The following is a 12,298-nucleotide window of genomic DNA, read 5'->3' as shown; positions in this document are numbered from 1 at the left end:
AAAAATCATCCTGTATAAGTGACTAATTTTGTTTAACATGGGGTTGCCCGTTAATTTTTTTTTTTTATTGACTAATCTCATGCACAGTGAAAAAGATGAGAGTTTAACTTTCTTTTCATGAATAGGAGGATATTTTATCTTTGCTTACAAGTTTCCATTGTTTTGTAGTATGTGGATGAACTAGGAATGCTTTGTAATGGTTCTGAAGAGATCTCAGAAATAATAATCTTCAGAGGAATAGCACATCACACAAAGACACAGCTGATAAAGCACAGAGGATGCTGGGGAGCCCATTGCAGGAAGCAGCCATGCTGGTTCATAACGACAACAAAGATGTGAAAACTGCCTTCAAAGGGGATAAAAGATACCAACAATCTGATGATGTGGCAAAGCCCTTGGCTGTTAAATGATCCAAATTACATTATGGCTTACTGATCTTGTGAAATAAATGCATAGAACTCATACAAAAAGTTACAGAAATTCAGAGGCAATTGTCAAAAGTTCAATATTTTTATGGTACCAGGTTTTAATAACTTTAGCTGATTGCTCAGTCATTTAAAAGGGATGTAAAGTGACTCCATGTAAAAAGACTCCATAATAAATACTAATTTATCACAACTCTCTAATTTTCTGAAGCTTATCAAAGTCAAAAGATTAGGTATCAGTATTTCAGGCTGAGTAGCAGCTGTGTAAATTCCAGATTTTAACACGCAGAGACAGATGTATGAGCTGCCTAAATTTCACTGTGTGTATCATATGGCTGGGAACTAACAATGACGAGAGGGTGATTATAAATTCCAGAATATCTTTTTGGAAAAAGATGGCCTAGTGTAAGTTTTTCTGAATTAGAAAGTAATAAGGCAATTTTAACATTACCAGATATTTTCCAGCGTGAAGAGATTGCAAACTTGAGCCCTAATAGAAGAATGTGGCATGATGTTGCAGCAGTACATTTTTTTCTGATGCTGGAGCTAATCTTTCTTTTGTTAATCTGATCTGATAAGGATTAAATGAAGAATTAATAGGGGTAACATTAAGATTTGTACAGCAGAACTTATTAGAAACATTTTTACGAATCTCCTTCAAATAGAATAAAAATATCTTGTATCAACATCCTGAAAAAGATCAACCCAACCTTCACTGTTCTAGCAAGAAATTTCACTATTCTTTAAATGATACAATTGTGAACCAATGGCAACATGGAAAATAAAGGGAATTCATCTTTCCTGGAGGTTTGTCTTAATGAATTGACTTAGTGCATAGGAACAATACTATTTTTTTTTTTTAATTTTGTGGGGTAGAGTTCCTTCATATGCAAAAAATGTAAAAAAATATTCTAATTGGAAGCAGTCTCCCCCTGACATAACTCTTCCTATGAACTCTCTACAAATGCAGATCAGGTTAATACAAAGTCCAGGTTACGTTGTCAGGTTTCAACAGACAGGCTTCCTATTCCTCCCAGGTGCATGGTTAACACTAAATTCCTCACACTCACTGTAATTAAGATCTGTGATTTATACCATGCAGACATCCGAGTCATTGGACATCAGTGTATTGGCTCTGCCTAACCTCCACAAAAGCCTAAGGAATACAAAGTGGAAAAAGAAAAGACAACAAACTGGCAAAATCCACCACCTTAATGTCAGCTGAAAACATTTCTCCAATGCCAATGAAGGCAGTGCACATTCCTCTGGCCACAGACTTCACAGACCCTTGACATAAAAAAGAAGAGTCTCTAAAAAAAGCTTTTTCTCTCTCGCCACCAAGCAGCACGCCACCCAGCCCTGTCATAAATCTGCCATAGTAGTTGTGCATTCATTGTCCCACATTTCTCTTTTTTTTTGAGTTGGCAATTGTTGACATGATACAACCAACCAAGTGGGTCATGCCAAACAGAGAATGCTACACAAGGGCTTCACAAGTCAGGACAACTCCTCGTTCAATTCTGGTTCCACCACAATTTTTTCCAAGGGATTTATAAAGCTCCTGACAGGGTGAGGGGCACAGAAGCCAAATGCTGCCACCTTCTCTTTGCCTCACGGGCAACACCGAAATCTAATCTTAGACTGCAAGAAAATCAGCCTTTTCTGTGACCATCCACAAGCTCTGCTTCACAGAAGAAAGCAGTTGGGAGACATCCCAGTTCCCACAATTTTTAGGTGATATCACAACGCTTGTGTTTTGCCAAAGCCTTCCCAAAAGCAGAAGAAAATCAGCAGCATGACTTGAGTTTGCAGCTGCTATTGAACTAATGACTTGGCTGGAGTAGCAGATGCAGCTAAGAGGCAGATTTTAATGGTCTGTGTATGCTACTCGCACTGAAGCTCTGTCATTCTGGCTCTTGCTGTAGAAATGCTGGGTAACACACAGTGCTAGAAATGAGATATCCTGAATACACTCCTCCTGGACATCAAATCCTCCTTGTGCTTTTGGTCCCCTGTGCCAGGCTCAGCCACTGCTCCTGGCTCACGCAGAGTGCAAGCACCCAGGGCTCCACACTCCCCTCAGCCCTGGATCCTGTCCTTTCCACAATTTTGAAACTTGGTTCTTCTAAACATGTCAAAAACCTTCAACCTATATTCACCATCTCTTTTGAAACTTGGTTTCCTACCTTAATTGCAGTAGCTATCAGATATCCCACTTCAATCCCTCCTCACTGGTAGCACATAAATAAAATGTCTGGCCACTGATCTGCCAGGATATACTGCTACATTCGTTTACCAATTTAGTTGAGTGGATGTTGTGGTCACTGTGACCAGAGCCCCCAACCCCTGGTCTGCAGTGGGGCCGGAGCAATGTGGCCATGTGGCCACTGGCCTAGGCAGAGGGTTCCTGAGGATCCTGCCTGTCCCTGGCTCTGGGCAGCAGCCACCCTTGCCTCGGGCTGCTCTGATCGATCCAAAGGTGCCTCCAGCTGCCTGTCATTGCACCCAGCTGTCCCTTTCAGGGGACCCCTCATTCCATCCCATCCTGCCTGGCATACCCTCCGTACACCTTCCTCCTGCTGGATCAGCCCGGCCCGGCCCCGTGCCCTCTCACTGGGAACATGCACTTCCTCGTCCGCCCTTTACACCTGCTCGTGCCAGGGCTCCCACTGACTCTGCTCCCCCTCTCCTGGCAGCACCCCCGTCACTGATCTTTCTGGAACCTGTCCATGCTCTGTACCTGAGTTTAATTTGCCTCTAACCCAGCCTAGTTGTGCTCCAAGGGCAGGCCCAGCCCCATACACAGCGATCTCCCCAAGCACAGCTCTACCATGGGGGTAACTTCAGATTCCTTTAAAACACAGAAGGTCAAAAGTATTCTGTTTTTGTCAAAGAAACTGCAAAAGAGCACTACAGATGTACAGAGCTACCTTGATCACTGTATGGAAAGGGGAGGAGGAGGAGGATGGGAAAGGGAGAAAAGATGGGATGGGGTAGGCACAGGTATGCAATAATCCTTCTTACAGTTATTAAAAAAAGAAATGAAGGGGACAGGTGAAAAAGAAAATATTAAAACTCAGGAAGACAGAGCCTTTTTCAGTAACGGAAACTCCTTGCAATAAAAGAGTGGATTACTTCACCTTAGCTATATGAAACTGCCTTTAGGTCGTGTTCTCATCTCACTCTACAAAGATACACAAAGGCAAGTCCCTGAGCGTAGAGAGGGGAACACCACCTAGTATGGCCAGGTAAGTGCTTGTGCACACAGCATGAGGACACTTTGGAAAGCATCTCTGCCCTTGCCCAGCAGGATTTCACACCTACTTCTGGGCTTTAGGTCTTCGCAACGCTAGCATGGGAGCACCTTTGGGGTTACAGCAGGAGCAACTTCTACAAGGCAGAAGGGGAAAATGGTTATGGAACTGTTTGGGTTGGAAGGGACCTTGAAGATCCCCAATTCCAACCTCTCTCTCATGGGAAGGGACATCATCCACTAGACCAGGTTGCCAATTTGCCAAAATTGCTTACAGGTGACAGGTATGTCAATCAGTCTAGTGCTCCTGCAACTTGAGAAACAGAGATTAGAAGTGATGGGCTATGCACTATTTTCCAACTGTAGTGCAGCTCACTGCTATTATTTGCTTGTAAGAAACATCTATTCTAAGATGATGAAAGCACCTACGAACACCTCAGTGTCTCCAAAATTACAAGAGGTTAGTTTGTTAAACATTTAATCTACTTAAACAAATACAGACTTCATGCAAGACAGATCTGAGTATAGACTGATAATTCTATCTTAGCATTGCTAACTATCACTGGCTGCTGTGCATGGAAACTCCAAACCCAAGAAATTCTCAGATATAATTTCCTAGATAAAACATGTTATATGAAGGTCAGCTTCCTCAGAGGCTCCTACTTTTAGACATAAAACTGACTTTAAAAGAAAGGAAGCATTTAAACAGTGTCATGGCAATATGGCTTATTCAATTATTAACTAGCTGATTTATTTTTAATTACTCATGTACCTCTTCAAACTCAGCCTAGGTCAGCCATGAAGGAGAGCAGCTACCAGATGTCTGGCAGCTGCAGAGCCTGCACAGGATGGACATGGATCTCCCAGCCAGTGGATGGGGGCTCAGATCAGAGAAAACATCACCACAGATGGCACAGCCGGGTGCCCGTGACTGGCCCCCCGTCACTCGCAGCAGAGTGGCCGAGGGCGTGTTTCTGAACCACTCTCTTACCCCTAAAGGTGGTCTCTCCAGGTCAGGGTTGAGGCACATTGGTGGGGCAATGAGGGGAAGTTTGCACTGCTGCTGCCCATGCTGTATCTGCTCTACAAATAAATAGAGGACTTTAGTCTCCAGGGCTGTCAGTTTGGCACCTTCCATGTGCACAAAAGACACTTTCGTTTGTTTGCTTTTATTTTCTTAGAAACAACCACCCAAACAGTTATATGCAAAGCTTAGTATGGCAAATCAAAATAAATCAAATTTATTGCATGAGAGCACCTAAAATCCCACAACTTCCACTTGCTCTCTCTTTCTTTTGTGTTTTCTACTTTTAATTGTGATAAGAATAAAAGTTATGGACCTCTTTCGGTGTTTCTTGATGACAACGGTTGCTGTTCCACCACAACTCCAATGCTGCCACCAAGCAAGCAAGAAGAAGGCCTATTGCTAAAATGCAGAAAACGCCTGCAAAACTGTGCAGCTTGAGTGCCTTCCCATCTGTCTGTGCATTGGTATGGCTATTCAGGTCACAACGTCCCATCCGTGGCCACCACTTCTGTTTAAGAACATCCAAATCTCCACTTTCTTGCAACTCTAGGATCCTGCAGAAATTTCAAAAGACAAGTATTATTTGCAATGACACTTTTTTACAGGTTTTTTTTGTCTTTTCCTTATGCTTCACAACTCTTAAGTCTACCATCCCACAGTTCAAAACTCCATCCCCCTGCACCACCAGTGTTGTATTCTTTATCTGAAAACTCCCTTACACCAAGATTTCTTTCTACTCACAGCAGCAGGTACACTCCACTGGGTAACTTTGAGAAAAAAAGAGACTGTCAAAAATTACACTGCAATGCAATCAGCATTTCCAAGGGAAATCACCACATTCCAGTTAGTTATGGCTGGTCTGGCTACATTCAGCTGCAGCAGCTGGTCCCACTAGTGAAATGTTCAACCCACTCCACTGCTGCTCTCCTACAGTAATTCCAAAAATATGTGAGGCTAAACATGCTACTGTTTGTGCACCACTTAGTGCAAATCTGTTTAAGCAGCGACCAACTCATTTACTTCAGCAAATGTAGTTTATTCAAAAGGATTTTACTTCAGTGCTGTTACTTAATGCCTGAATTACTGTGTTAACAGTTGCTAATTAATCATCGTTTTGTCTCTTGTGAAGTGTCCCTTCTCTGCATGAATGATTCATTTTGGATTTGGTTTGATAACTGTTTTAGCTGTTTACTAACAATCTTTTCTCTTGAGGCAGCTTTGTCTCTAGTTATGCAGCTGGAGTTTTGCTCCTGTTTCTAAAGGAAGAGCAAGATGAGGCAACCTTGCTTCAGTTCCCTGCCTGGAGCAGAGCACCCGCTCACCTTCTGCTAAGGCCACACATGCCTGCACAACTGCATGTCTTCATTTCAGGGTGCACATTCACATGGACAAGAGACATCCAGCTGATAGCTCAGAGATCACTAAATGTCATAGTTTTATAGTCTCCTGGTCTTGGCAGTCCCATGCAATTCTCAGCAATTCTTGTTTCCCTGTACCATTGTGAGTCTTTGACCTGTCCCTCTCCCCTAAAGGATAACCCAGGGCATTGCTACTTGCTTGCTGCAGGGAGCAACACATTGCTTCAGAGCCTGCAGAATGTGGCATGAATCCAGGATCTCTCTTCAAACTCCCCTCTACCTCACACGGAGCTCTGAGGACATCAGTCCTCTGCCAGAGGCAGTGCTGCCTGAAGGTGTGAGGCCACACATCACCTCCACTCCCCTCCTCCCAAACCAGATGCACATGGAGCAGAAGTAGCAGCAGCTTTGCTGGAGCTTGAACTCATAACCTCTCTGCTGTCATGTATTCATTGTTCTCTATTAATGAAACACCAAAATTAATGTGAACCACAAACAGTTGCTGGCTGCAGAAAGGAATCCTATAAAACAAGGTTTGCTTCAGTTTACCTCTGGGAGAAAAGATCTCTGTAGGGACTGCCATGCTGGAGTGCTATCCCATATCCTTTGCTGCTGATGCTGTTTCCAATGACTGTCACAGAGCATTCATCATCTGTCAGCGCAGCATATTCCACCACCGTCACATCCCACAGGAAAGCATAATTTCCTTTCTTTGCCTGTAAATACAGCATGAACACAACACAGTCTAAACTAAACTCCATTTCTAGGTAGGGCAAAACCCAAGCCAGCAAACAAATCCGGATCTTGTCATTATTCTTTGGTGGTATTTCATCAGGTCACAGTTTACCTGCAGACCTTCAACATCTTAATACATTTCTAACACTCTTCCCTCCCAGCAGGACCTCACCTACTTCAAACCTTGCTAAAATATCTTCCTTTTTTTAGTAGGAATACATAGAATAACAGAGCCAACTACGAATGTAGGTAAGGCTTATGGAACAGGTTATTAATTAAAAATGAAAGCTATTGCTTTAGATGATGGAATTTGATGCATGTTTTGTAGGAGACACAGAATGTGAGTGGTTCCATGCATTTATGTGACAAGACTGGCCTAGTATGAGCATTAAGTGATGAGCATCACAGGCACCAAAATTGTAACTTTGCAGCTTTGTTCATATAAACATGTAAATAAACAAATTTCCCTTCCAAATAAACACAGCCATTCTGAGAGCTATGTTAGTCCTGTAACAAAAGGCACGCACTGAGCTGAAAGTGTTCCCTCTTTTCTTCACAGGCAAGAAGATTCACAAGCATCTACTATTATCTCAGTTTTGAGGTAAATATTGTTTTCTTTTAACACACACCCCATGCAGATATCCTTAAACATCAGCCTTAATTGGGACTGAAACCAATGCCTGCACACAGTGTATATAATGAATGTAAATCACCTTACTTAACACAAGATGTAAGAAACACATCTGGATAGGGATTCAGTAAAATAAAATATCATCTTGTTGGTTAAAGTAACCATTGGCTGCCAAATAGATTAAAGTAGCTGAAGTCCTGTATATATTTCTTTATGTTACTGGTTCACAAAGCTCCCCTAGCAAATGGCTACAGCTCTGGCACAGAATTAGTTAAACCTTCTGCACACTTTCTGTTTTTATGTAAGCTCAGTTTTGAATTCACCTGTAAGTTTGAAAGACTCCATCCATTTTTTCATTACACTGGATTCCTCAGTTGAGCAAATAAGATAATTTACTTCACCATAGTTTGATATAAACCATACCTTTCTAAAGTCCCTTACAGTTGCTTACACATGGCAAAAAATCAAATGGGTGAGGTATCTTCTAGTAGGCAGAATTCAGGGAAACAAAGATTTAAATTATGTTGCCTGGACTGTCTGTAAGGTACTTGCTGCAATCCACCTCCTTTCCCTGCTTCCCTTTTAACAGCATAGAGGCAATCAAAGATCTGCAAATTCATTTGCTTCTGGGTTAAAACAGAGTAGAAATGTTATATCCTTTCTCTTTAGTAAGATTTGAATGAGTCTGTACGCTGAACCCTTGGAAAATATTATTTTTATTATTCAGGCACGTTGTGTTCCATGGTAAATAATAATACATAGCATTTTGCTACCTAAGACAGGAAACTGTCAGCATTAATAATATGTCCTCATGGGAACAAAAACAGCAGCCCTTGTTACTGTGCACAGAATTTATTCAAAATCCATGCTATTAGAGAACAAAAATCCTGCCTAATGGATATATAGCAATCAGACACCCAGGAAAGATTTGGCCTTAGTCACTGTGGTAAAATGTGTTTTACATTTCTCTGGGTATTTTTTTTTTGTTGGTTGGTTGAATTTTTGTCTTTTTTTTTTTTGTATTGTTGTTTTGTTTTGAGGGTTTTTTTGGTTTTTTGGGGTTTGTTCAGTTTAAAGAGCAGTATCTATCTTTTGTTCTTTCAGAACTGGTCAGTAAATCATCTTTTCAAATTTACAATTTAGAAAAGAACCCTGACAACACAATACATTCCTTGCCTATATCTTAGTAATACTTGGGGAGCACAATGTTCCTCAAATATTCAACTTCCATTACAATGCACTGGCTAAAGATAAAAATCACATTAATGATTCTACTTTTCAAGCCTCAATCTTCTGTATGTTATTTTATATAGAAGAGCTTTGTACACTGACTTTTGATGCTGGACAGCGGATCTTTTGTAAAGGTCTATTTCTCTTGCATTTTTGGTGTTGCTATCCTAAATTACATCCTGCGACTGTAAATGGTCAATAAACCAAGTCTGCCAGATCTCTTCACATCTATTTTACATTTTTTTAATGACATAAATCATTCTATCCAATGTCATCACATCTGTAGAGCATTGTTTCTCTGACAGCCTGATCATTTTAGCATAAACAGGAATCTGACTTTTAAACTCTTGGTTGTACGTATGTCTCAACTCCCAGAAATCCCGAGTGCAAGACTGCATCCCCTCCCTCTCTGATTGCCAAAACCAGAATCTCCGAAGATCCCCTTTTCCTAAGGGAAGAGTTAGTTCTTTCCAAACTTCTTCCACTTGTGAATTTTTCTTCCCTGAAGAGTGGAGACCTCACACTTAGTGCGTTCATTGTGTGGAAAGTTTTCTCATAACAAAATGTTTAGTTGCTGTCTAAATTCAGCATCCTTCACTTCCCTGTTAATATCTGTTGTGACAGCTAAGCAGTATCATTTGTTCAATTTAAGGAAAAGCTGTCAAACTTTGAAAAACATATGTACAAGACACATAAATGCACACATACATGTGTGCTTGAAGTATGCTGACATTTTATATACCTTCACTAGGCAAGCAGTAAAAACCAAATAAAAGCAAATTGACATTTATTTTCCATGAAAAATCAACCTTTAATTTTAAATGTAGTTTAAATTTTATTTCTTTTTTTTTTTTTTAACAAAAGACTGCATGTGTGCATATGTGCCTGCCCCTTAACCTCCAGGCCATCAGGGTAAGAAGAATGGCAAAAGGGCCTGTGGCAAACATCAGCTGAGAATAGGTGAGATAGCTTGAATAAATGACTGAAATTAAACACAGTGAGATCATATTTATACTTCAGTCTTCTAACTGTATTTCATATTTGACTCTCAGCATACAGGCAGGCTGTACGACAAAACAAAAATGACTTGGTTAAACTTTCAAAAACCTCCTTATCAGAAAGTCAGCCAAAGCAGCACTCATTTATTCTACCCAGGCAGAACAACTACTTTGGCTTACACCAAGGACACCAGATTTATCTTCAGTTCAAGAGATTTAAGAAAACAGATAGAAGAAAAAAGAACCCTCTGGGCAAAACTCATATTAAAAAAAATATTTCTTCTTCAGAATCCTAAAAAAATTAAAAGGCCGAAGAAGATTGCTTCCTAGACAAGAGAAGGACCACAAAGAAAATAATACTCCAGGAAAGCAGTAAATTACCCCATAATGTTACTCTTCACTGCAGATGGAGATAGAAGAATATTTGTTCAAAGAGGCCTGGCTTACTGATGGCTAAATGATGTTGCTTCAAAGAAAGCATGGTAAGAAATAATAACATGAAAAAAAATTGATTCCAGATTGATCACTGATATGTCTGTGATTTATCTGAAACTATGAAGAAGCTATCACACTAAAGACAGAAGTGCCAGAATAATGCAAAATTCATCATTAATTTGCTGTCAGAAGAGAGTGCCACTGCAGCTGATCCCATTATATGGCTGGTACCACAGAAATATCAAAAAGTGACCTTTACATTGGCATTAGAGGAATAGTTCAAAAACACGCTTGGATAACATTTATTATCTATAAAAAATGCTTTAAGAGAAGCAACACAGTTCTAATAAAAAGAAAAACATGCCATTTAATCCTATTGAAATGTTCCAAACACTAAAATAATTACGGAACCACTGTAGGATGCAATAGATTCAGGTTTAAGGAAGCATTTGCTCTTGCTTCAAAGGCTGATGGATCAAGAAATGAATAAATTTATGAAGCTCCATGAGAGCAACTGCAATTCACAATATAAAATTCATTGTGGACAAAGTAGATTTTAAAAAATCATATTAAATGAACTTTTAAATTACTTCTGCTCTCAAAATTAGAATGAAGAGAGGTGGCTGCTCAAGAAGATCACTCTGATTTAATGCTCAGTGATCATTAAGGAAGCAAAAAAGAAAAGGAATAAATTCTTACTGTGCCATTGCCTAAATCAATGATGCATTCTCATTTTGTGCTCTACTTGGTTTTGATCGCTTTTGATCAAAAGTGATAAACAGGAAGTAAAGAAACGATTCAGAGAAATTTTGGCACCAAATTGGTTGGACAGGGGAACAAACAATCTCAACCAAAGCAGGGCATTATAAAATGCATTAATGAGTTTAATTCTGCTATCTGTATATACAGCAGATGCAGGATCACATGACATGGGGATCATATGAGTTCATTCTTTCAAAGCAAAAATGGGTGCTCCCAAAGGAAATAAAAACCACAGGTTATTATGTATGTTGGTGTAATCAATAATTACCCTGAATAACTGATTGCCACTGGATGTAACGCAAACATCTGAGATCCTGAGATCCTGCCTGTAGAAACTTTCCTGTGGCAGCATTAGTCAATCCTCACCTGTGGTAGTCCCAGACAGCTCAAAGTGGCAAAACAGCAGTGCGTATGGACTGGTGGTTTGTGTGGTTTCTGCTCCTGCGCTGTGCAGAGGTACTACTGAATAGGAGGAGGTTTTCCATCTTCAATGACCACTTTCAACTATCTTGGGAACAGCAAAAGCAACTTGCCCCCCACAGCCCTCGGCTCTCAAGAGTCCTCCTGTCACTTATGTGACACTGAAGTGCATTCCTGCCTTTTCCGTGGCTCTCCCAGTGCTGCAAAAGCTGTGCCTTGCCCATGGGAGGTGGTCACTGTGGCTGCAGGGATGCTGCTGTGTCTGAAGAGACACCTCTGCTATGGCAACCAAATGCCATAAAAGCTCACAGGACTTTCTTCCACTGCCATCCTTTAGTTTTCAGACAGTCAAAGGGAGTAAGAAAATCTCCATGAAATGGAGAAAGATAATGGAATGGGGACAAACCCCTGAAATACCTGTCTGTGGCATAAATAACCAGCACTCCCTGTTTTGCACTGAGGTGGCATTGCTTTGTTTGGCATTTGCAGCTGAACTGTGATACTGAATGAAGAAAAGGAAAGGAGAAGGAGGGATGAAAGAATAGTAGTGATTATTTTCTTTTTTTGCATTCTGTCAGGCAAGTCCTCATTCAGAAAAATGTTTTATGAATCTTTCTATGCTAGAGAGTTTAGAGTTCCCATTTCCTACGAAACACATTTTTAAGTCATATTTACATCTCTTTCATGCAGCAGTATGTGTTTATGGATGGAAACTCTTATTGCCTTGGCTGACATCAATTCTCCTTTAGAAAAAAACCAGAATTTCTAGCCATAATACTTGACATGGAAAACTTGTCTGTTTATTCAGAGAACTCAATGAGCTAGGAAGAGTGACACTTAAACTATAAGCACAATAGTTTAGTTGACAATGTTATTAAATATTAATCCCAATTTATGTAGGTGTCTAATCAAATAGCGGCCTCGGTCATCTTTGGGGACTGAAGTAAAATTTAGTTGTTGTTGACATTAATTGAATGAGCTGATCTAGTTACAAAAAATCACCCTACAACACTGAAATCAAACT

General features: G+C 40.3%; 1 protein-coding gene across 7 annotated transcripts in view; it reads right to left on the bottom strand.

Moving 5' to 3' along the window:
- Positions 1 to 12,298, bottom strand: part of GRID1 (glutamate ionotropic receptor delta type subunit 1) — a 496,676-nt gene that overhangs the window by 17,074 nt on the left and 467,304 nt on the right. For 2 of the 7 annotated variants that reach the window (XM_042033280.1, XM_042033281.1), the window contains exons 14-16: positions 6,613 to 6,779; positions 5,019 to 5,259; positions 4,670 to 4,756 (exon numbers count right to left, since the gene is read on the bottom strand). In XM_042033280.1, the coding sequence (XP_041889214.1) occupies positions 4,670 to 4,756; positions 5,019 to 5,259; positions 6,613 to 6,779 (495 nt within the window). Of the gene's footprint in view, positions 1 to 4,576; positions 4,762 to 5,018; positions 5,260 to 6,612; positions 6,780 to 12,298 lie in introns of those variants that run through there. The other 5 variants (XM_042033286.1, XM_042033285.1, XM_042033282.1 and 2 more) reach the window with 3 other exon arrangements.

This window comes from Corvus kubaryi, unplaced genomic scaffold (assembly GCF_017639235.1).
Source record: "Corvus kubaryi isolate FWS band 111438036 unplaced genomic scaffold, C.kubaryi_AGA036_p1.0 37357, whole genome shotgun sequence".
Taxonomy (NCBI): Eukaryota; Metazoa; Chordata; class Aves; order Passeriformes; family Corvidae; genus Corvus; species Corvus kubaryi.
This window is presented reverse-complemented; position numbering and strand designations above follow the sequence as displayed.